Raw genomic sequence first — 26,443 nt, 5'->3', positions numbered from 1 at the left:
TCCCAGAGCAGATTTGTTAGGTTTGTCTAACACTGCACTGCATCCATTTCATTGATATTGTAATAGCCTATTGCAAATTCTCAGAGCTGTTAGCACTTAGCTTTGCACTTCAACCTACTACATGTAAGAGCTATGTTCTTTCTGTGAGGGGCTGATGGAGATATAATATTATATGAATGATGAATACCTGCAGTTTGTGTAAGGCTGAAAAGCTAGCAAATCTCCTATCTGCTTTGGCAGAAGGAAAAGCAAACACATACTGGACTTCTTCTCTTAACTACAAGTGACCCACATAATGAAGCAAAAAGTAACAACTGTGAGATGTGGCAGAGGTCAGCAGCAGCCTGGAATGACCACAACCTTCGTAGGTGACAGCAGTCTAGAAACTGGTATTGCAGGATCTGAATGAGGGCAATAAATGCAGTTTGAGCATTGGCCCATTAAATAGCAGTGTTTCAGGGGAAGAAAGGTTAGTAAAGCCTGGGTATTGTGAGTTAATAAGAACTGTCATATTTTCAAATCAATGCAGTTGAAAATCAGATTGTAAAAAAATGTTGGGAGCTGAACCTTGTTGTTACTTGAGGAAGTTTTACAATGACAAAAGGTGCTAGCTCATATGAAAATCCATCAGAAATTCAAGGGTAGAATTTCCTAAATAGTATTAAGAAATCCAAAAATCTGCACAATGAAGATCTACTTTGGATTGTGAATTTTCAACACCACAGTACCATGTTTTTCCATAGAAATGTCCAAAAAAACACATCTAAAGTTAATCTTTCACTACTCAGATCATTTCTTATATCAGGACTACATTACAACACCAGCAAAGTACTAACAATGGTGTGACATACCTTTAGAGTTGTTGATAGCTGCCCGACAAGTTTCATTGACCTTTGCAAACAATTCTGCACCAGCCAAGCGCTTGGATATTCCAGCTCGTAACAGGATTGCACCAGGAGTGAATTTTAACAAAGCAGCTCCTGGCTCCTTTGGCTCTTTGGGTTGCTTGGGTAACAAACTCGACCAATCGACATCAATCACATCCATGGGATCTGCAAGGTAAGATTTTTCTTTAGTTTAACACCCAAATTTCCATTTTGAACTGGATGATAAAATCATCCTATAGGAACATGTTGTTCTTACAGTGGAGATTGAGGATCCTCACTCAATTGACTTTCTCATGTCTCAGAAATCACTTTACACTATAACTTGACTTTTATAAGGACTATAGAAAGATTCTGAGTCATCTGTTCTAAAACACACCATTCAAATAGAATCAGAATCACCGGCATGTGTCGTGAAATTTGTTAACTTAGCAGCAGCGGTGCAATGTTTTACACAATATAGAAGAAAAATAATGAAGTAAATCAATTACAGTATACATATATTGTATAAATTAAAAATCATGCAAAAAAACTGAAATAATATATATTAAAAAAGTGAGGTAGTGTTCAAGGGTTCAATGTCCACTTAGGAATTGGATGGCAGAGGGAAAGAAGCTGTTCCTGAGTCACTGATTATGTGCCTTCAGGCTTCTGTACCTCCCACCTGATGGTAACAGTGAGAAAAGGGCATGCCCTGGGTGCTGGAGGTCCTTAATAATGGACGCTGCCTTTCTCAGACACTGCTCCCTGAAGATGTCCTGGGTACTTTGTAGGCTAGTACTCAAGATGGAGCTGACTAAATTTATAACCCTCAGCAGCTTCTTTCGGTCCTGTACAGTAGCCCCCCTCCCCACATACCAGACAGTGAAGCAGCCTGTCAGAATACTCTCCATGGCACATCTATAGAAGTTTTTGAGTGTATTTGTTGACATACCATATCTCTTCAAACTCCTAATGAAGTACAGTCGCTGTCTTGCCTTCTTTAAAACTACATTGATATGTTGGGACCAGGTTAGATCCTCAGAGATCTTGACACCCAGGACTTGAAACTGCTCACTCTATCCATTTCTGATCCCTCTATGAGGATTGGTATGTGTTCCTTTGTCTTAACCTTCCTGAAGTCCACAATCAGCTCTTTCGTCTTACTGACGTTGAGTGCCAGGTTGTTGCTGTGACACCACTCCACTAGTTGGCATATCTCACTCCTGTACACCCTCTCGTCATCATCTGAGATCCTACCAACAATGGTTGTATCATCAGCAAATTTATAAATGGTATTTGAGCTATGCCTAGCCACACAGTCATGAGTATAGAGAGTAGAGCAGTGGGCTAAGCACACACCCCTGACGTGCACAGGGTTGATCGTCAGCGAGGAGATGTTATCACCAATCCACACAAAATGTGGTCTTCTGGTTAGAAAGTCGAGGATCCAATTGCAGAGAGAGGTACAGAGGCCCAGGTTCTATAACTTCTCAATCTGGATTGTGGGAATGATGGCATTAAGTGCTGAGCTACAGTCAATGAACAGCATCCTGACATAGGTGTTTGTGTTGTCCAGGTGGTCTAAAGCCACGTGAAGAGCCATTGAGATTGCATCTGCCGTTGACCTATTGTGGCAGTAGGCAAATTGCAATGGATCCAGGTCCTTGCTAAGGCAAGAGTTCAGTCTAGTCATGACTAACCTCTCAAAGCATTTCATCACTGTAGATGTGAATGCTACTGGGCGATAGTCATTAAGGCAGCTTACATTATTCTTCTTAGGCACTGTTATAATTGTTGCCTTTTTGAAGCAAGTAAGAACTTCCGCCCGTAGCAGTGAGAGGTTGAAAATGTCCTTGAATACTCCCGCCAGTTGGTTGGCACAGGTTTTCAGAGCCTTACCAGGTACTCTATCGGGACCTTCCGCCTTGTGAGGGTTTACCCTCTTTAAAGACAGTCTAACATCGGTCTCTGAGACAGAGATCACAGGGTCATCAGGTGCAGCAGAGATCTTCACAGCTGTAGTTATATTCTCCCTTTTGAAGCAGGCATAGAAGGCATTGAGTTAATCTGGTAATTAAGCATCGCTTCCATTCATGCTATTGGGTTTCGCTTTGTAGTAAGTAATGTCTTGCAAACCCTGCAGAGTGTTCGTACATCTGATGCCACCTCCAACCTCGTTCAAAATTGTCTCTTTGCCCTTGAAATAGCCTTCCGCAAATCATTCCTGGTTTTTTGGTACAGGCCTGGGTCGCCAGACTTGAATGCCACAGATCTGGCCTTCAGCAGACAATGTACCTCCTGGTTCATCCACTGCTATATATAATATATAGCAAACCCTGTTCATGAATACAAGCTTGAATCTGCAACTTAAGTAGATTTTCCTATTAATATTGCTGGTAATATTGCAAATTCTTAGTTAAAATACTACCTACAACTGAAGAATGATTACAAATATAGCAAGACAGTTATTTCCTAAAATCCTTTTCAATGTCATGGGAGTTCCTGTTTACATTAATTTTACAGCTGGCAATAAAAAAGATAACTCAAAAATAAAGCTGAGTTTGCAAGATATACAAGGACCAAGAAACCAGTAGTTAAGTAGTTAAACTCAATGTCAGAGCTTAGTCATACACCTGGCTGATTTTCACTGCCATTGTTGGACTTCTTCTCTAGACCTGTTGGAAATGGTAAACCCACAACGTGAGTGTGGGTTTAGAGGGCCATCTGACCCTAACCCACTGGACTTAAAACGGTCATGAGTAGCTGATCCTACCTTCAACTATTTACCACAGTATATCAGGCCCACAGTTAAACTCAAAATTCTGCCTTTGTTGAGGTTAGCTAATCATTAGAGACATGTATAATTTAATAGATGAATGACTACTGCAAAGGGTACATGTAGATACTGCAGACACACACTGGCTTAGAATATTTGAGCAAATTGATCAAAAAGAGATGAATATGTAATATTATTTTAATATGTGTATCATGGAAGTTTATTATTTGAGAGCGATGGTAATATTGTAAAAGATTAGATTGTTCGGATTCTGTAAAGCATGTTGCATAGAAAATGATCATTCAGAATTTAGGGCAATTTAAGCAAAAAGCTCTAATTTAGCTATCATTTGTTTATGATCTAAGCTTAGAGACAGAATGTCTGATTGAGATTATGAGTACTCTGAGAAGGAATGGATGGAAATAACAGTGCATGGCTTTCTTAGATTCTTAGCCATACATACAACACTGCCACCTGTCAGTAAAACTGCACATGCCATCTACGTAATAATTAAGATGGGTCAGAACAAGTCATCTAATGTTGCTTGGGAACCATCCTTCCAAGTGCAGAAATTTAATTTAGAGATACAGAATGGTAACAGGCCCAACGAGCCTGCACTGCCCAATTACACCCATGTGATTACTTAACCTACTAACCCATATGTCTATGAAATGTGGGATTTTGATAATGTCCATTTCAATCTCTGTTTGTATTGTTATTGATATTTATATTTGAGATAATTCTCTTCTTGTTTGCATTTATGTTCCTTCTAAATCAATAAAAAGATTGATAAAGAAAGGAACGTGGGAGAAAACTGGAGCTCAAGGAGAAAACCCACACAGTCATGGAGAGAACGTACAAACTATTGACAACGGTGGTGAAACTGAAACTGGACTGCTGGTGATGTTACAGCATTACTCTCAAGGCTACATTTACACAAGCTTTTCGACTATTATTATAAGAGTCATAGAGAAGTGCAGCACAGAAACAGGCCCTTCAGCCCAACCGTTTGAACAGCCTACCCCCATTGAACTGCAACAGGACCACAGCCCTTCATACCCCTATCATCCATGAACCTATCCAAACTTCTCTTAAACATTGAAATCCAGTTTGCATGCACCACTTGTGCTGGCAGCTCATTCCATACTCCCATGACCCTCTGAGTGAAGAAATTTCCCCTCATGTTCCCCTTAAACTTTTCACCTTTTACCCTTTATCCATGACCTCTGGTTGTAGTCCTACACAAACTCAGTGGAAAAAGTCTGTTTGCATTAACCCTATCTACACCCCTCAATTTTGTATACTTCTATCAAACCTCCTTTCATCTTCTTCATTCTAAGGAATACAGTCCTAATCTATTCAATCTTTCCGTATAACTCAGGTCTCCAGACCTGGCAACATCCTTGTAAATTTTCTTTGTTCTCTTTCGACCTCACACTTGTCTGCATTAAATTCCACCTGCCATTTTTCAGTCCATTTTCCCACCTGACGCAGATCCCCCTGCAAGCCACGGTAGCCTTCCTTGCTGTTCACTACACCCCCAAGTTTGGTGTGAACTGCAAATTTGCTGATCCAGTTGACCACATTATCATCCAGATTATTCATATGGATGAGAACCAACAATGCATGCATCACCAATTCCTGCAGCACACCTCTAATCACAGGCCTCCAGTCAGTGAGGCAACCATCTACTACCACTCACTGGCTTCTCCCACAAAGTCAATAACTAATCCAATTTACTACCTCATCTTGAAAGAGGAAACCAGTATATGCAGAGTGTGATCAATGTTTATTCTGCTTGTGAGTATGTAGAGTTGTACCTAAATAAACATAAAAATATAAAGGTAGCCTGTTTCATCATTCAACAAGATCACAGCCGACCATTTTCCTATACTTCCCTCATATCCTTTGATTCATCTAATATCTAGAAATTTATTAGTGTTGGCTTTGAATGCAGTGAGGGACCAAGACTCCACAGACTTCTGGAATACACGTTTAACCTTCTTTTGAAATTAAGTTGAGCCTTCAATCTACTGGCTTGTGTGGACCAGCACACTATGTTGCATGCACCAGAAAAGGGTATATTCAATTTGAATATAGCAGACAGCATGCATCAAACAAAATAATTGACATGAAAGCCTTTCTGGCTTTGGGGTATGACTGAATTGGAGCCAAGTATGAAAAAAGGCAACCTCATAAAGGTCCAAATCTATTTATCCACGTAGCCCTTGCAATCAACATTGGATATGCTATTTCATTCTGGCTCATAGGTGATTTTACTTCCTTTACTACAATTGAAAAAATTATTTAGCAAGGAAATCAGGCAAACATGAATTTATAATATTCTGCTAAAAAAGCAAAAGAAAATTCAGTAGGTCCAAGCCCTCTGTCATGAAATGATCAATTAAAAACTATACTCCCCTGAATATCACAGTTTTGACATCTTGGTAAATTTAAGAAGTAAATGGGTTAATTATTGTCACATATACTGAAGTACAGTGAAACATTTGTCTTGCAATAGGTCATAAGAATTAATTCATTCCAACTGTGCACCGAGGTAATACAAGATAAACTATAACAGAGTGCAGAACAAAGTGTTAGTTACAGAGAAAGTGCAGTGCAGGCAGACAATGAGGTGCAAGGTCATAACGATGTAGATTGTGAGGACATGAGTCCATCTCATCATATCAGGGAACAGTTTATCAAACGGGATAGTAGCTGACCTTCAGCCTAGCGGTATTAGTATTTAGGATTTTTGAATCTCTGCCCAGTGGGAGGGAGGGGTGGAGAAGAGAGAATGCCTGGTTGGGTGGTTATGATTATGCAGGCTGCTTTACTGAGACAGCAAGTGTAGACAGAGGTCCATGGAGGGGAAACTAAATTCCATGATGTGTTCCTGTAGTTTCTTTAGATCATGGGCAGAGCAGTTCCCATACCAAGACATAAGTACCTAGATAAGATGCTTTCTATGGTTCAGCAACAATAAAAATTGGTGAGCGCCAAAAAGGTCATGCTAAATTTCTTTAGCCTCTTGAAGAACTATCGGTACTGGTGAGCCATGGCATCAATGTGATTGGACAAGGACAGACTACTGGTGATGTTCACTTCAAGGAACCTGAAGCTCTCAATATTCTCACCCTCAGTAGCACTGATGTAAACAGGAGTATATGTACCACCCACTTTCTGAAGTCAATGACCAGCTCGTTTGTTTTGCTGACATTGAGGGAAAGATTTTGTCATGATACCATGTCACTATGTCCGCATTTCCTTCTTGTAGTGACTCATCGTTACTTGAGATATGGTGCACTACGGTGGCATCAACACTATGGTGGAGCTACAGTGGAATCAACAAGTTATTTGCAAACTTGTAGATGAAGTTAGAGCAGAATCTGGCCATGCATTCATGTGTGTTTAGGTAGTAGAGTAAGGGCTGATGATGCAGACTTGTGGCCACCAGTGATGTGGATAATTGTGGCAGAGATATTGCTGTCTATCTTACCAATTGCTGTCTGTTGGTCAGATGTAGAGGAAGGTGTTGAGTCCCAGGTCTAGGAATCAGATCAGAATTATAGTATTGAAGGCGTTAAGGTCAATAAACAAGCTAAGCGTCTTTACTGTGCAGAAGCTTCATACATGAGCGTAGGGCCGGAGAGATAGTGTCTGCTATAGATCTGTTTTGGCAGTAGACAAATTGCAGTAGATCATGGCTATGATGCATATCATGACCAGCTTTTCGAAGCACTTCATGATGGTGGATGTCAGAGCCACTGGGCTGTAGTCCTAAAGGTACGTAACCTTTCTTTTGGTACATAAATAATATTAGTCTTAAAGCAGGTGGGAGCCTGAGATTGAAGTAGGGAGAGGTTAAAAATGTCTGCAAATACCCCTGCCAAATGATCTGCACAGGATTTAAGGACACAGCCAGCAGAGCAGTCACAAAGAAGCTCATCTATTTCCTCAGACTAGCACTGAACAACTTTCTGTACTGGATCCTCACATTTCAACTTCTGATTGCATTCAGGAAGAAGGAGCACAGCCTGGTGTTCTGATTTGCCAGGGTGTGGGTGGGGTGATTCAGACGACATCTTTGATGGTCGTGCATCAAGGGTGTTTGCGCCCCTAGTAGGACAGGAGACATTGCTGGTAGTACTTTGCTAAAATGCTCTTGAAGTTAGCCTGGTTGAAATCACCAGAAATGATGAGGGCCCCAGGATATCTTGTTTCAAGGCTATTGACCACAGAATTCATTAAATGCATGCTTCTTGTCCGCCTGGGTGGAATGTAGACTGCTGTCAGGATAGCTGAAGTGAATTCTCATGGCTGTTAGTAAAGGCAACATTTCACTGATACATATTCCAATCTGGGTGACTAGAAACTTGCCAGGACCATGTCTGTGCACCACATGTATTGATTAGGAATAGACCTCTCCACCTCTAACTTTGCCCGAGGGTGACACATGGTCCATCTGGTGAACTGATAAGCCCTCAGGTTTTATGGCATTGTCAGGTGAAGCTGGTGTAAGCTACATTTTACTGAGACATAGCACACAGCAATCTCTCAGTTTTCTTTGGTAGGCCAGTCTCGCTCTTAGTGCATCAGCTTTATTCTCAACGGCCCGGTCATTAACCAATAGTGTGCTGGTGAGGGAGGAGGCATTAACTCATGCTATTTCAGTCTCACTTGCAGCCCACCCTTCTGACCATGCTTCCAAGGTCAGTCCCCGGAGTCCTGGAGTGGAGTCACCTGGGCTGGAAAGTAAGTGACAGCTTGCAGACAGGCCTGGAGTGGATTCAGTTGGACTGTAAGGTAAGTTGCTTGACATTTCCTGAGATTTTTAAATGCAAGTATTTACAATTTAAATATGCCTTTGGTCCAGTAATTGCATGATGCCTTCTATCAGTTCAAACCTTCAGATTCAAAAGGTGATGGACTTTCAATGAATAACTGTAAGATCATTGATTATCAATACAATCACAGGTTGGGAAATTATGGCACTTGTCCTGTACGACACATTCTCTAAATAAAAGCCCCATAAACAAGGATAAGGTAGCCAGAGAAACACAGAAGCACTTAAAAGAAATATGAGAGAGCTCACAAGAAAAAGTAGTCCACAAACATCAGAGAACAGTGATCAGGACATGCCTTTACTGAGATCTTGAATTCTGCTCCCCAGATGACAATGTACAATTCATATGGTGTGCAGAATTATCTGGAAACAGTTAATGAAATTGCAAAAATACTTAAACAATATTTATTTTCTGGCTGCTCATTACCAATAATTTAAATCTAACAATCCAAAATCTTATAAACATTGAGAAATATTTTCTCATTTCTCAAATAGATTATTTCATTCGAAATGCACTTAAAAGTAATTTCATATGCAAGAGTATGAAGATATTTTCACATAGCCATACCATGAAAGTTGGTCTGCATTTCTACCATGCTTGACTCCAGTTATTTAGCTAATGCCAGGAGTCTTAAAGTGGAGCATATGTGTAAATTACGAAAATGACAATTAAATGTGAATAGTGTCACTGCTAATTGAAGAATTTTTCTTGACATAATGCACTATTGATGAAGCACAAGTTAAAAATGAAGGGAGACTACAGAGAGTTCCTGAGAACTGTATGGATTTGTGGTATTAAGCCTGTGGTGATGAGATCCTCCACTCTGTGGCCACTTTATTAGATACCTTCAAGTGGCCATTGAGTGTAGGTTGGTGGTCTTTTGCTGCTGTATCCCATTCACAAGGTTCAACAAGTTGTGCATTCAGAGATGCTCTTCTGCACACCACTGTTGTAACACATGGTTATCTGAATTACTGTGCCTTTCTGTCAGCTTGAACCAGTCTGGCCATTCTCCTCTGGCCTCCCTCATTAACAAGGCATTTTCGCGCACAGAACTGCCACTCACTGTAGGTTCTGGGTTTTTCTCACCATTCTCTGTAAACTCTAGAGACCACCGTGTGGGAAACTTGTGGGAGATCAGCAGTTTCTGTGATTCTCAAACCACCCCATCTGACACCAACCATCATTTCACAGTTAAAGTAACTTAGATTACATTTCTTCCCCATTCTGATGTTTGGTCTGAACAACTGAATCTCTTGATCATTTCTCCATGCTTTTATGCACTGAGTGGCTACTACACAATTGGCTGATTAGCTATTTACATTAACAAGGTGTATCTAATAAAGTAGCCACTTTAAAAGAGACAGTGCCTAAGGCAGTATAATTTCATGTGGTAAATGGTAAGATTCTTTAACAATTAAAATAATTTATCAAACAACTAGAATGGCAAATTTATTTTTGCATTTTAGGCAGCTTCTGTCAGTTGCAATTTAGACATTTTGAGTAACCTTATTTCTTAACCAGGCAGTGTTGTAAATAATTGAAAATTACTAAAGATATAATATAAAACATATTTTATGGAAAATATGTAGGGGTTTTAGTCAGGTTACCTGATATTTTCTCTTCATCCTGGTTCTCCTCTCTTTTTCCTGCATCATCAGCTAGAATTTCATCCAGCTCATCATCACTAATTGGTTCATATTCTTCACAAGCTCCTGACAGTGATGACTGTGCATCATCTACTTTCCCATCTTGCTCACCTGCTAATACAAAAATATAAGATTCTGGTTGAATTTACGAAAAAATTAATCAGGCTTTTGACATTCATTCATCACTCTGATGCCATGTACACTAAATAAAATCAATCATTTTGTTTGAGTCTGTTGTTCTTAAAGCACAGTACAGTACTATTAGTGATAATCCTTGACTGATAGCTGCAGAGTTCATTGGCAGCCAGTGGCACATTCATGATGATTCCTAGCTTTAACTGCACATTCTCTCCCATTTCTCTCTCAAATGCCCATCATTTTACCAGCTACCTCCTGTTTGGTGTGTTCACCACTAGGAGTAATGAACAACAGCACACGTTTGGGATGTGGGAGGAAAGTGAAAAACCCTGTAGAATCTCACAAGCAAACTCCACACAGACAGCATCTGGGTCACTGGAGCTATGATACAGCTGAAGTAATGCCTCACCACCATGCCTCATGTTTGACACCCCACTGGAACTGTCTGAAACAAACTATTTGACAGTCTTTCAGTATGCCCCGAAAAGAAAAATAGGATATAACTCTGGAATTACACCCCAAACTTTGGTACTACTTTGAAGAAAAGGAAAGAAAATTGACACACTCTCTCATGAGAGCACACTACACTGGCAACAAGCCTCACTGTTATGCTCTTACAAAAGTAAACCAATTCATGGGTCTCACTAGTCCCATTCAAAGCTATTGCAAAACATGTTATTACTACTCTATCATACCCTATTACTACATTGTCAGAATCAGAATTAAGTTAATATCATTGGCATATGTTGTGAAAAATGTTGTTTTGCGGCAGCAGTACATTGCAACAATAAAAAAAACAATAAATTACTATGAGATATATGTGAATATATTAAATTAAAGTAGTACAAAAAGAGAGCAAAAAAGGCAAAAAGGAAAAAAAAGAGGTAGTATAAATTTTCCATTCAGAAATCAGATGGCAGTAGGGAAGAAGCTGTTCCTAAACGTGCTGCCTTTATGAGGCATCGCCGTATGATGCTCGATGATAGGAATGCTAGTGTCCATGACGGAACTGGCTGAGCCTACAACATTCTGCAGCTTTTTCTGATCCTGTGAAATGGCCGACAGTACCAGACAGTGATGCAGCCAGTTAGAATGCTCTCCACAGCATATCTGTAGAAATTTGAGACACACCAAATCTCCTCATACTCCTAATGAAATATAGTCGTTGTCAGACCTTCTTCGTAATTTCATGAATATGCTGGGCCCAGGATAGATCTTCAGAAATGTTGATGCACAGGAACTTGAAAATGCTCACTTTTCCACTGCTGATCCTTCACTGAGGACTGATGTGTGTTCCCTTGACTTCCCCTTCTTGAAGTCCACAATCAATTCCTTCATCTTACTGATGTTGAATGCAAGATTGTTGTTTCGATACCACTCAATCAGCTGAACTAGTTCACTCCTGTACACCTCCTTGTTACCATCTAAAATTCTGCCAACAATAGCTGTATTGTCGGCAAATTTATAGATGCTGTTTGAGCTGTGCCTAGCCATAGTTGTGGGTGTAGAGAGAGTAGAGCAATGCGCTAAGCATGCCTGCTTGAGGTACGTCAGTGTTGAAGGAGGAGATAGTATTTCTGAATTGCACTGGCTGTGGTATCCTGGTGAGAAGGTCAAGAATCCAGTTGCACAGGGAGGTACAGAGGTCCAGGTTTTGGTACTTGTTGATTAGTACTGACAGTATGTCGGTGTTGAACATTGAATTGTAATCAATAAAGAGCAGCCAGTATTGCTATTGACCAGGTGATCCAGGGCTGAGTGGAGAACCATTGAGATTGCATCCGCTGAAGACCTATTGTAGCCATTGGCAAATTGCAGTGGGTCCAAGCCCTTGCTTAGGTAGGAGTTGATTCTGGCCATGACCAACCTCTCAAAGCACTTCATCACAGTAGATATGAGTGCAACTGGGCAATAGTCGTTGAGGCAACTCACCCTGTTCTTCATGGGCACTGGTATATTGTCGCCCTTTTGAAGCAGGTAGGAATCTCTAGTAAGAGATTGCAGAATGTTATGCCAACTGTATCCCTTGCCCCAAATGAGATTTACGAGATCAATAATGATAACGTTTCAAACATTTGTAAAGTTTTCAGTATGTCCTGAGAATGCACAAAGTGTAATGTTAATTGAAGTTTTTTTGGGGAGCCTTTATTTAGAGAAAGTATTGTAGTTTGCCATGCTGTTTTTTAAAATGGGCTTTTCAAAGTAAATTTATTTTTTTTGTCTAATAAACTGCTTACATTGGGAATGTGACACACGTCTCGCTGGTATTAGCAATTCAACTTCTATTTTAAAATATGGTACTCCCTGAGTTTCAGGGCCAGGGACCACTGCAACTACAAAATCAACATGCTCAACATTAATGCACTAGAACCCAAAAGTCATGTATAGAGTACTCCTGTCAATTTTTAAAATAAGAATCCTTATCCTACATTTATAGCAAAAGCATGAATTTGTTGCATTATAATTACAATTCCAATCAGTGATGGTACATATGTTTTATATATCCTAACTCCTTTACTACAGAAAATTTACCGTAAGACGATAAGATATAGGAACAGAACCAGGCCATTTGGCCCATTGAGTTTGCTCTGCTATTTAATCATAGCTGATCCAATTTCCCCCTTAGTCCCAATCTCCTGCCTTCTCCCCATATCCCTTCATTCCATGACCCATCAAGAATACTTCAACCTCTGCTTTAAATATACATAAAGACTTGGTCTCCACAACTGCCTGTGGCAAAGAATTTCACAGATTCACCAGCATTTGGCTGAAGAAATTCTTCATCTTGTTCTAAAAGGACACCTGCCTATTCTGAGGCTGTGTTCTCTGGTGCTAGACTCTCCCCAACATTGGAAACATCCTCTCCACATCCACTCTTATCAAGGCCTTTCACCATTCAATAGTTACCAATGAAGTCACACCTCATTCTTCTGAATTCTAATGAATACAGGTCCAGAGGCATCAAACGCTCGTCCTATGACAAGCCATTCAATCCTGGAATCATTTTTGTGAACCTCCTTTGAACTCTCTCCAGCTTCAGCACATTCTTTCTAAGATAAGGGACAGAAAACTGTTCACAATACTCCAAGTGAGGCCTCATTGGTGCTTTATAAAGTCTCCACATTACATCCTTGCTTTTATATTCTAGTTGTCTTGAAATGAATGCTAACATTGCATTTGCCTTCCTTACCACTGACTCAACCTGCAAATTAATCTTTAGGGAATCCTGCACAAGGACTCCTAAGTCCCTTTCCACCACAGTTTCAGTATTTTCTCTCCTTTTAGAAAATAGTCAACCTTTTCATTTCTTCTACTAAAGTGCATGACCATACACTTCCTGACACTGTATTCCATCTACCATTTCTTTGCCCGTTCTCCTCATCTAAGTCCGTCTGTAGCCTCTCTTCTTCCTCAAAACTCCCAGCCCCTCCTTTATATCATCTGCAAACTTTGCAACAAAGCTATCAATTCCATAATCCAAATCACCGACATAAAATGTAAAGAGAATCATTCCCAACACAGACCCCTGTGGAACACTACTATTCACCGGCAACCAACCAGAAAGGCTCCCTTTATTCCCACTCTTTATCGCCTGCCAATTAGCCACAGCTTTGTCCATGCTAGAATCTTTCCTGTAATGACATAGCCCCACAGCCTGTTAAGCAGCCTCATGTGTAGCAGTTCTCTGGCATCGTTTTCCAGCGGTCCGAAATTTACTCTCACCTCTCTTTTAAACTTTATGTAACTGAAGAAACTTTTGGTATCATCTTTAATATTATTGCCTAGCCTACTTGCATATTCCATCTTTACCTCCTTAATGATTGTTTTTTGTTTTGTTCTGTTGGTTTTTAAAAGCTTCAAAATCCTCTAACTTCCCACTAATTTTTGCTCTATTATATGCCCTCCCTTTGACTTTTATGTTGGCTTTGACTTCTCTTGTTAGCTACTGTTGTGTGATCTTTCCTTCAGAATACTACTTCTCCTTTGGGATATATATATATATATATTATCCTGTGCCTTCCAGATTGCTTTCAGAAATTCCAGACATAGCTGCTCTGCCGTCATCTCTGTCAGTGTTCTTTTCCAATCAATTCTGGCCAATTTCTCTCTCATGTCTCTGTAATTTACAGACATTTTTAATCTCTCCCCCTCCCAGTGTAGCGTGCTCTCCAGCTTCAAAACAACCACCATTGTTCTTGTACCTAAAAAGACTAAGGTAACATGTCTGAACGACTGGCGTCCTGTTGCACTCACCTCAAAAATAAGCAAATGGTTTGACAGGCTGGTCAAGGACTACATCCGCAGGATGCTACAACCCACACTGGACTCCCTACAATTCACCTACCAACACAACCGATCGACAGATGACACAATAGCCACTGCTCTACATACCGTCCTTAACACATCTGGAGAAGGAGGATGCTTATGTGAGAATGCTGTCCTTCAACTACAGTTCAGCATTCAACACCATAATTCCCTTCAGGCTCGACAAAAAGTTCAGAGACCTCGGTCTTCACCCTGCCTTATGTAGCTGGATCCTGGACTTCCTGTCAGATCGCCGGCAGGTGCTAAGAGTGGGCTCCCTCACCTCTGCCCCTCAGGGCTGGGTCCTAAGCCCCCTCCTTTACTCTCTGTATACCCATGACTGTGTCACCATCCGCAACTCCAATCTGCTAATTAAATTTGCTGACGATGCTACACTGATTGGCCTAATCTCAAATAATAATGAGGCAGACTACAGAAAAGTCATCACCTTGACACAGCGGTATCAAGAAAACAACCTCTCCCTCAATGTCACAAAAACAAAGGAGCTGGTTGTGGACTACAGGAGGAATAGAGACAGGCTAACCCCTATTGACATCAATGGATCTGGGGTTGAGAGGGTGAACAGCTTTAAGTTCCTTGGCATACACATCATCAAGGATCCTACGTGGTTTGTACATACTGGTTGTGTGGTGAAAAAGGCACAACAGCACCTTTCACCTCAGACGGTTGAAGTAGTTTGATATGGGCACCCAAATCCTAAGGACTTTCTACAGAGGTATAATTGAGATCATCCTGACTGGCTGCATCACTGGGAACTGTATGGGAACTGTACTTCCCTCAATTGCAGGACTCTGCAGAGAGTGGTGCGGACAGCCTAGCGCATCTGTAGATGTGAACTTCCTACTATTCAGGACAGTTACAAAGACAGGTATGTAAAAAAGGGCCCAAACGATCATTGGGGACCCGAGTCACCCCAACCACAAACTATTCCAGCTGCTACCATCCAGGAAACAGTAACGCAGCATAAAAGCCAGGACCAACTGGCTCCAGGACAGCTTCTTCCACCAGGCCATCAGACTGATTAATTTATGCTGATACTACTGTATTTCTATGTTATATTGACTGACCCGCTGTACATACTATTTATTATAAATTACTATAAATTGCACATTGCACATTTAGATGGAGACGTAACGTAAAGATTTTTACTCATGCACATGAAGGATGTAAGTAATGAAGTCAATTCAATTCAATTCCCTTTACTCCACTGTAATACTGATATTTCTGACTTTAGTTTCATTTTCCCCGAAGGGTTTTTTTTTACCTCAAGCTCTCTAATCAATTCTGGTTCATTGCACAACACCCAATCGAGAATAGCTGATTCCCTAGTGGGCTCAATCATGAGCTGCTCTACTAAGCCATCTCATAGGCATTCTAGGAATTCCCCGTCCTGGAATCCAGCACCAACTTGATTTTCCAGTCTACCAGCATACTGAAATCCCCATGATTATTGTAATATTGCCCTTTTGGAATGCATTTTCTATCTCTTGCTGTAATTTGTAGGCCACATCCTTTCTACTTTTTGGGGTCTGCGTACAAATCTCATCAGAATCTTTTTACCCTTGCAGTTCCTTAGCTCCATCCATAACGATTCAACACCTTCTGACCCTATATCACCTCTTTCTAATGATTTTATTTTATTTTTTTAATAACAGAGCAACGCCATCCCTTTTGCCTGTTCTTTCTGTACAATGTGTATCCTTGGACATTAAGCTCTTTTTTAATTTTCTTTTGGCCATGATTCAGTGATGCTTACAACATACTTGCCAATCTGCAACTGTGCTGCAAGTTCATCTACATTATTCCATATACTGTGTGCATTCAAATATAACAGCTTCAATCCTCTATTCACTCTTTTCTAGTTTGTCCAACTTTTATGTTACAATTCATCCCACTGATTGCAATTTTGCCCTATCAACAGCCTCTACTCACTACACACTGCCTCTGCTTGTAAACCAGATACCTCATCTTCAGCATTATTATCTACCTTTCCTTTGATCTTGCATTGAAATAAATACAGCTCAGGACAGTAGTCACACGATGCTCAACCTTTTGATTCCTAACTCTGAAGACTTACCAACATCTGCCTCCACAACCTCTCCACAAACTGTTCTGACACTCTTGTCCCATCCCCCTCCAACTCTAGTTTAAACCCCACCGTGCAGCATTAACAAACCTTCCCGCTAGGATATTAGTCCCCCTCCAGTTCAGGTGCAAACTGTCCCTTCTGTATAGGTCACACCTTCCCTGGAATAGAGTCTGATGATCCAAAAATCTTACGCTCTCCCTCCTACACCAACTCCTTAGCCACATATTAAACTGTATGGTCTTCCTAGTTCTGGCCTCAATAGCACGTGGCACGGGCAGCAATCCTGACATCACAACCCTGGAGGTCCTACCCTTTAACTTAGCATCAAACTCCCTGAAGTCCCTGTGCAGAACCTTGTCACTCGTCCTACCCATGTCATTGGATCACGACCTCTGACTGTTCATCCTCCCACTTAAGAAGGATGAGGACTCGCTCTGAGATATCCCGGACCCTGGCACCCAGGAGGGAACATGCCATCCGGGAATCTCGTTCTCACCCACTGAACTCCTGTCCATTCCCCTAACTAATGAACCCACTATCACCACAGTGTGCATCTTCTCCCTCCTTCCCTTCTGAGTCACAGAGGTTGACTCGGTGCCAGAGTCCAGAGACCGAGACCACTATGAGTTTCCTATGTTAGGTCACTCCTCTCGCACCTGCACTATAGGTGTAACTGTCTCTCTATTTGTCCTATCTATCACTCCCTCAGCCTCCTGAATCATCTGGAGTTCATCCAGTTCCAGCTCCAACTCCTTCACGCAGTTTGTTAGAAGCTGTAGCCAAATGCACTTCTCGCGGTTGTAGTTGTCACTGGACACTGGAGGTCTCTCTGCCTTCCCACATCCTGCAGAAGGAGCATTTACTATCTTGCCTTGCATCACTACTATCTTAGTTGAGCAGATATAAAGAAGGGAAGGAGAAAAAAAAAGCAACTTTGTTTCATCATTGCTGCAAATGTTGCTAACTAGAAACAATATTAAATTCCAAATATAAAGAGTTAAAATTACAATTCTGTGTCAAACCATCTAACCATATTTACATAAAGGTGTCACATTTCTCATAATGCAATTAAATATAATGGGAGACTGAGAAACATAACAGGTGGAGAAGGATCTAGTGCTTTCCCAGCGTATATGATGAAGAAACTCTTTTCAGGCTTCAAGCTGGATAGAGGTATCGATCATAACTGATGTTTCGATGACAAAGTTGACAAAATGATGGTGAATGCGGAGCAGTGTATATCGGACAGACAGGACACAGAGTGGAAATGTGCATCAAGGAGCACAGGAGGAGAATCTGTTTAGGTTACCTAGGGAAATTGGCGGTAGCAGAACACTGGCCATAGGATTGACTCTGATGGCACTAAACTACTGTGCCGTACCAATGGCTTTTGGGACCGCCTGGTAAAGGAAGCCATTGAAATAAAACTAGAAGAAAAGAATTTTAACAAAGACGAAGGTCTTGCTCCAAGTAAGGACTGGAATTCGATTGTAAACGAGGTGCCAGAGCGGAAACCTGATTTGATGAGGACTACCCGATCAGGAGGAACGGAATACATGAGTATAAACACCACCGGACTAGACATGCTCAGGTATCATCCCTGAACAAGATGGCAGAGTTTTCATCGAAACATCGATTATAATTGATACCTGTACCTGTCTTGAAGCCCGAGAAAAAATTATTTACAACAGATGGAGAATTATATAGAAAGGGCAAGACAAAGGATCTAGGATATTTTTATATTTAAAAAAAAAGATGAATTTCACTTAAATGCCAACTGTAGCTCATTTGTTATCAAGAAGGCTGCATTATTTGCTCTACACCCGAGACATATAATTGCAAGATAAAGTTGGTGAACTCTTTGCAGTTACCTGGTTTTCTACATGTAATTACTCATAAAATGTGGTCTGAACTTCATTTAAGTCACCATAATAGACAGACACTACCTGCCTAAACTAATAGTACAAACAATTGTACTTCTTCTCGTCAATACTAAGTACACCATTTAAACGATCACAGCTTAGGTTCAAAAAGCTATATGAACTTCTGGGGTAATGCCTTCTACAAAAGTTATTTAGAGTTGGATGTTCCAATCAATGAGATGAGACTGGAGGTGTGGGTTGTAGAAGTGCCCTGCCCTATAAAAAAGACACACAAAGTCAGGTTAATGACAGAGCCTGCTCTCTCAAGATCTGTTCATGTGCACCATGCCTTGATCAAAACAACTTTCAGATGACCTTACAAGAATTCTAGAGATGCATGGACCTGGAAAAGGCCACAAAAGCATTTCTAAAGACCTGAGTGAACACAGTAAGAGAAATTATCTACAAAGAGGAGGAAATTCAGTACTGTTGCTACTCTCCCTAGGAGTGGGCATCCTGCAAAGATCACACTGAGCACAATGTGCAATGCTAATGGTGGTGAAAAAGAACTCAAGGGTAACAGTAAAAGACCTGCAGAAATCTCTAGATCTTACTAAAGTCTCTGTTCATGTGTCCACTTTAAGAAAACCACAGAACAAGGATAGTGTTCATGGAAGGACACCTTGGAGGAAACTACTGCTCTCAAAAAAAATGTTGCATGTCTCAAATTTGCAAAAGACTACCTGGATGTTCCACAACGCTTCTGGGACAACGTTCTGTGGACAAATGAGACAAAAGTTGAACCTCTTGGCAGAAATGCACATTGCTATGTTTGGCAGCAAAAGGGCACTGCACACCAACATCAAAACGTCATCCCAACTACGAAGCATGATGGAAGGAGCATTATGGTTTGGGGCTGTTTTTGCTGCCTCAGGGCCTGGACAGCTTGCAATCATTGACGAAACAATGAATTCAAAATTGTATTAAGACATTTTACAGGAGAATGGCAGGGTAGCCATCAGTTACCTGAAGTTTAATAGAAGTTGGATAATGCAACAAGACAATGATCTGAAACCCAAGAGTAAATTAACAACAGATGGTTTAAAAAGAAGAAAATTTATGTTTTGGAATGGCCAAGTCAGAGTCTAGATCTTAACCAAATTGAGATGCTGTGACATGACCTGAAGAGGGCTGTTCATGCAAGGTATCCCAGAAAAATTAACGAACAGTCTCGTATGGAGGAATGGTCTAAAAATTCCTCCTCACCATTGTGCAAGTCTGATCAGCATCTACAGGAAACGTCTGGTAGAGGTTATTGCTGCTAAAGGTGGTTCTACCAGTTATTAACTACAAGGATTCGCAAACTTTTCCAGCCTGGACTGTGAATAATTAAACAATGTGTTCAATAAAGATATTAAAAGTACAATTGTTTGTGTTATTAGTTTAGGTAGATTGCATTGGTCTATTATTGTGACTTAGATGAAGATCAGACCACATTTTATGAGTAATTAATGCAGAAAACCAGGTAACTGCAAATGGTTCACAGATGACTTATGTAACCTTGGGTCTTTCAGCTTTATGAGCACCTTCTCCCTTGTAATAGTAATTGCACTCACTTCTCTTCCCTCATACCCTTCAACATCTAGCACACTGCCAGTGTCTTCCACAGTGAAGACTGATGCAAAATACTAATTTAATTCATCTGCCATTTCCTTGTTCCCTGTTATTATTTCTCCGGCTTCATTTTCTAGCAATCCTACATCCACTCTCATCTCACTTTTAATTTTTACATACTTGAAAAAGCTTTTACTATCTACTTTGATATTGTTTGCTTTCATATTTCATCTTTTCCCTTCTAATGGTTTTTTTTAGTTACTTTCCGTAGGTTTTTAAAAGCTTCCTAATCCTCCATCTTCCTGCTATTTTCTGCTTTGTTGTATGCCCTCTCTTTTGTTTTTACATTAGCTTTGACTTACAGTATCAGCCACGGTTGTACTATTTTGCCATTTGAGTATTTCTTTGTTTTTGGAATACATCTGTCCTGCACCTTCCTCATTTTTCCCAGAAACTCACGCCAGTGCTGCTCCGCTGACATTCCTGCCAGCATCTCCTTCCAATTTACTTTGGCCAACTCCTCTCTCAAACCACTGTAACTGGGAGCTGGAGCCACTCTCCACTTTGGGATTGCTCGGAAGTCTCTGCCTCCCAGCCCTGCTCTTCCCTCACAGCCCGGAAACTCTTCCCCCTGCAAGCGTCCATCCAATCCCCTTCATGAAGATCACTCCCCCGGATCTAAGGTGTTGATCTGTGCTGATGAAATGGCATTGGCAGCTTCTTTCTCCACGGACCTCTGCTATTTTCCATTCTTGTTACAAGATCTAACTGCCTCCTAAATCAGGTGTGGATGTTGTATCCAGTCTTGTTTGGAATATTATGAGCAGTGCACAGCAGTGAACAAGGGAACAATATCAGCTGATTTCAAAACTTACTATGTTGGTTATGTTATGTGCCATCATATTAATTTAAGTTATGCAAGTTAAGGGATGTCTCAGATCGTGTCCACAACATTTTGGAGAGGGAGGGGGAGCAGCCAGATGTCTTGGTCCATATTGGTACCAATGACATAGGAAGGAAAAGCAGAGAGGTCCTGAAAAGAGAATTTAGAGAGCTAGGTAGAAAGCTGAGAAGCAGGACCTCCCAGGTAGTAATTTCTGGATTGCACCCCTACACCAGCTTCTCAGCCACGCATTTATCTGCTAAATCATCCCGTTTCTACCCTCACTGGTGCGTGGCACAGATAGCAATCCAGAAATTACTATTCTGGAGGCCCTGCTCCTCAGCTTTCTGCCTAGTTCTCCAAATTCTCTCCAGGACCACATCTCTTTTCTTTCCTATGTCATTGGTACCAATATGTACCAAGACATCTGGCTGCTCTCCCTCCCTCTCCAAAATGCTGTGGACATGATCTGAGATGTCCCTAATCCTGGCATCTGGTAGGCAACTCACCATTCTGGTATCCCGTTCACATCCACAGAATCTCCTGTCTGTTCCTCTGACTATTGAGTCCCCTATCACTACCACTCCCCTCTTCTCCCTCTTTACCTTCTGCACCAAGGATCCATGCTCAGTGCCAGTGACCTGGTCTCCGTGGCATTCCCCTGGGAGGTCACCCGTCACACCCCCCCCCCCCCCAACCAGCAATATCCAAAACTGTATTCTTATTATTGAGGGGAATGGCCACTAGGGTGCTCTGCACTAACTGTCTATTCACTTTTCCATTTCTCCTGACAGCGACCCAGCTACTCGCTTCTTGCAACTTCAGGGTGACTACTTCCCTGTAACTCTGATTGATTACCTCCTCACTCTCCTGAACAAGCCGAAGGTCATCCAGCTGCTGCTCCAGATCCCCAACACAGTCTTCAAAGAGCTGCAGCTGGATGCACCACACAGATGTGGTTCCCTGGGAGAATCTCGGTCTTCCACAACTCCAACATCCAGCATGAAGAATACACAACAGCGAGAGAGAGAGAGAAAAAAGGGAACCTTAACAGAAACTTACCCAGAGCCAATGCCTCTTCCGAGCTGAAGCCTCCTTTGAGCCAAAGCCTGACACTCCTACTCTCACCACCAGCCTACTCCCAACAATGGCCGCCCTGCTTGTCCCTTCTGTACTTTTAATTAATTCGCTGCGTTTTGCTCCCGCTGCTGATTGGGCCTCCGGAATGTCTGAATGCCCATGAAGCTCTCCTTTTAAACAAGTGTCACCAACCAACGTGAAACCTTGTCACTATGTTATAAGACACTAATCAGGCCGCACTTGGAGTACTATCAACAGTTCTGGGCCCCATTATCTCAGAATGGATGTGTTGTCATTGGAGAGGGTTCAGAGGAGGTTCATGAGGATGATTCCAGGAATGAAGGAGTTAACATATGAGGAGGATTTGGCAGCTTTGGCCCGTACTCACCGGAATTTAGAAGAATGCTGGAGGATATCATTGAAACCTACTGAATGTTGAAAAGACTTGATAGGATGGATGTGGAGAGGATGCTTCCTATGGTGGGGCTATCTGGAACTAGAGGACACAGCCTCAAAATTGAGGGGCGACCCTTTAGAACAGAGGCAAGCAGGAATTTTTTTTAGCCAGAGAGTAGTATATCTGTGGAATACTCTGCCACAGACTGCAGCAGAGGCCAAGTGCGTGTTTGTATATTTAAAGCGGAAGTTGATCATTTCCTGATCGGTCAGGGCATCAAAGGATATGGTGAGAAGGCTGGTGTCTGGGGTTGAGTTGGATCTGGGATCAGCCATGATGGAATGGTGGAGCAGACTCGATGGGCTGAATAGCCTAATTCTGCTCCTATGTCTTATGGTTACTTACTTTGCAATACTAGAGTGAAAAATAATCAGGACCTAGAAAAGTATTACCCTGTGACTCCAATACTTTTCCTGCATCACTGCCCTGGTGACTATAATGCCCTAGAACCTTTCCCTTTCTTTCAATTTTAAAATTACCTGCTTCTTTAACCCTTTTACATAGAAAAAATTCTCACCCATTTCTGGTCAATTACCATAAATCCATGTCCTCTGATTAACTAAACTTCTGCTAGAGAAAACAGTTCAGCTACATTTACATTCTCAGAACCTTTAAGTGTATATCTAGGCACTAGCAAGTACATGAAACAAGAATGGAATATTGCACCCAATAACGTCTTTCATGCAGGTACCTCAAACTAGTGAGGCCTCGGATTGATTTTAAATCGTTTTATATTCTGTGATTAATCTTTACATTTTAAACAGTACCTTCAATGCTATCAATAGGTTCATCAGCATGAACCTCTTCATTCTCTGATTCCTTCACTGGCTCCTTTACATCTCTTTCACACGTGACTGCAGCTGTAGTTTCAGTTTGCTCAAGTTGCTTCTCAGTTTCCCTTCCCGGTCTTAGTTCCACTCGGGTTTGTTCCAGCATGGAAGCAGGTTCCTGAGTTCGTTCTTTATCTTTATCAGACATTTCTGCCAACGGTTTTTCTTTCTCCTTCATGACCTCTCTTCGTCGATCTCTATTTCTGTGCCTGCTTTTACCCCAGTCCCGATGTTCTCCATCCCGCTCCCATTCTCTTCTCTCCCGTCTTTCTCGGTCACGGTCCCGTTCACTATCCTGAAGCTTTTCTCTGCTCTCAAAAGATCCAGTCCTGGAACGCTCTTGTCGATCTAAATCAGGGGAGCTTCTTCTAGAACTGTGACTTCTTGAATCTTGACGATCTATAAAATATAGCAAGATTACACTGTTAAGGAAAACAAAAATGACTACGTTTATTTTTCCGTAAATGTATTCTATATCAAAGGTATGACACCTGCTACCATGAGCAGGGACAATACGATACCATCTATTTGATAGCCCCAGTTACTGATGCGGTATAAATCAATATCAAATAAAGTTACAGATTAAAACAGAGAAAGTAGTTTCTTAAACATGAAAATTGATCAGAGTAAGTTTAACTAGAACAAGGCTTTCTAAATGTTTCTGCATGATCATTCCTAGATTCAGTGGGTAGGATCTGTTATATCTTGTTCCGATAATCTGAAATATTTTGTAACTTCCAGATAACACACTGGGATCTTATTTAGTGCTTGGGATTTCTTCCAGTAGGTTAACTTGTCATTGTAAATTGTCCAGAGATTAGGCTAAGGTTAAATTGGGGGTCGCTGGGCAGTGTGGCTCAAAGGCCAGAGGGACCTATTCCACACTATCTCAACTACATAGAAACAAGAATAAGGGCCCCGTATAACACTAACAGAGCTGTGCATGAACCTCTGCCTTTTTTTGGTGGTCTCCTATTGGTGAAGTATCCATGGGCTCAGTGTGTAGAGGGTGCTTGTGAAGACTAACATGAGGTGAGGTGGGCTGGGCAAGTGGTGCAGCAACTCAGAGCTAAGGGTTGAGCTCAGGATTGTACCCTGGCTGGTAGGGTGGCTGCAGATAATTGTTGTGGACAGGCAGCAGTGCTCAGACTTACACCTAATGGTCCCTCTCATTAGCACATGTTAAGAGACACCCATAGGGTCCAGGTGGCCTATCAATATGTGGAACAACTACTGCTAGTTTTCAGCAATGGCCTTCACTCAGCATGCCAGTTATGGCATAATCCTTATTCCCTTCCCAATGGCACTGACATGTTTTCATACCTTTAACATGACCTTCCTCAGTTATTCTGTTATTATCACTTCAGAATTTATTTATGCATTCTTTCAAGTTGCACTATTCTGTTATTTTTCACTCACTGCTGTGTTTAATGTTACATTTGTATTTATTATTACCATACATACTGTTTACTATTGTGAGTTTCATACAAACAAGGACTTCCACTGCACCCTAGTGTAAATGACAAAACAAATGTAATCTCAGGTCTCACACTTAGCATCTTTCCTCACAGACAGCACCTTGACAACAAATCATGGGTGACTCACTGCTGCAAGAGACAGCAGAGGGCAGGCTCCCAACAGAATAGCTCACATTATGAGTGCACATTTTAAAAGTACTGGCAGGTGTGTTCCTACAAGCCTTGGAACTATAGGATCAAGAGCACCAATGTATCAGTGCTCTGTGGAGTAGCAACTATGTGGGGTACCAGTACATAAATAAACAATCAGCTTTCTATATCAACAGTGACAAAGGAAGTCAACAATGTTCCTCTGATATTGGATTGCAAGGGCTTCCTTGAAAATAGTCCAGAAGCACTAATTAAGTAATCACTTACATGTCCTAACTACATAGCAGATGGAATTGTTTAAGCTGAAACTATGGTTCTATGTCAAAACTCAATGAATAGGTAATGCTGGTGGCCACTGGTACATATTTACTAATTAAAATCTGATGGTACCTCTTATATACAGTGCCTATAATAAGTATTCAACCCCTTGGAAGTTTTTATATTTTATTGTTTTACAATGTTGAATCGCAGCCAATTTAATTTGGCTTTTTTGACACTGATCAACAGAAAAGACTCTTTCATATCAGAGCGAAAACAAATTTCTACAAATTGGTCTAAATTTATTACAATAATTAAACACAAAGTAATTAATTGCATACTTACTAACCCCCTTCAAGTCAGTATTTAGTAGATGCACCTTTGGCAGCAATTACAGCATTGAGTCTGTTTGGATAGGTCTCTATCAGGTTTGCACATCTGGACACTGCAATTTTTCCCCATTCTTCTTTACAAAACTGCTCAAACTCTGTCAGGCTGCATGAGGATTGTGAGTGAACAGCCCTTTTCAAGTCCAGCCACAAATTCTCAATTGGATTGAGGTCTGGATTCTGTCTTGGCCACTCCAGGACATTAACTTTGTTGTTTTTAAGCCATTCATGTGTAGTTTTGGCTTTTTGCAGAGTTGCTTGGAGTGCTCTTTTGTCTTCATGATGCAGTTTTTGCCAGGATACTGACTCACCAGCAGTTGGACCTTCCAGATCCAGGTGTAATTTTACTATAACCAATTGAAACACCTTGACTGCACACAGGTGATCTCCATTTAACTAATGTGACTTCTGAAACCAATTGGCTGCCCCAGTGTTGATCTGGTGTGTCACATTACGGGGGTAAACACTTACACAATCAATTATTTTGTGTTTTACATTTGTAATTAATTTAGATCACTTGGTAGAGATCAGTTTTCACTTTGATATAAAAGAATCTTTTTTTCTGTTGATCAGGGTTTTAAAAAAGCCAAATTAAATCCACTGTGATTCAATGTTGTAAAACAATAAAACATGAAAACTTCCAGGGGGATGGGGGCGAATCTTTATAGGCATTGTACCTAAATCCCTAAGCCATGGGTCTCTCTTTCATTCTCCTGCATCCCCGGACTTCTATTTGTAACATGTTCAGATT

At 41.1% G+C, this 26,443-nt stretch overlaps 1 protein-coding gene across 1 annotated transcript in view; it reads right to left on the bottom strand.

The window, feature by feature from the left end:
- The window catches only part of zc3h13 (zinc finger CCCH-type containing 13), a 134,864-nt gene that overhangs the window by 26,302 nt on the left and 82,119 nt on the right, over nucleotides 1–26,443 (bottom strand). The window contains exons 16-18 of the mRNA XM_063052533.1: nucleotides 23,355–23,816; nucleotides 10,100–10,249; nucleotides 852–1,052 (exon numbers count right to left, since the gene is read on the bottom strand). Of these exons, the coding sequence (XP_062908603.1) occupies nucleotides 852–1,052; nucleotides 10,100–10,249; nucleotides 23,355–23,816 (813 nt within the window). The remainder of the gene's footprint in view (nucleotides 1–851; nucleotides 1,053–10,099; nucleotides 10,250–23,354; nucleotides 23,817–26,443) is intronic.

The sequence above is a fragment of the Mobula hypostoma genome, chromosome 6 (genome assembly GCF_963921235.1).
Source record: "Mobula hypostoma chromosome 6, sMobHyp1.1, whole genome shotgun sequence".
NCBI classification, from domain to species: domain Eukaryota; kingdom Metazoa; phylum Chordata; class Chondrichthyes; order Myliobatiformes; family Myliobatidae; genus Mobula; species Mobula hypostoma.
Note: the sequence above shows the minus strand (reverse complement) of the source record. Positions and strands in the feature narration are given on the sequence as shown.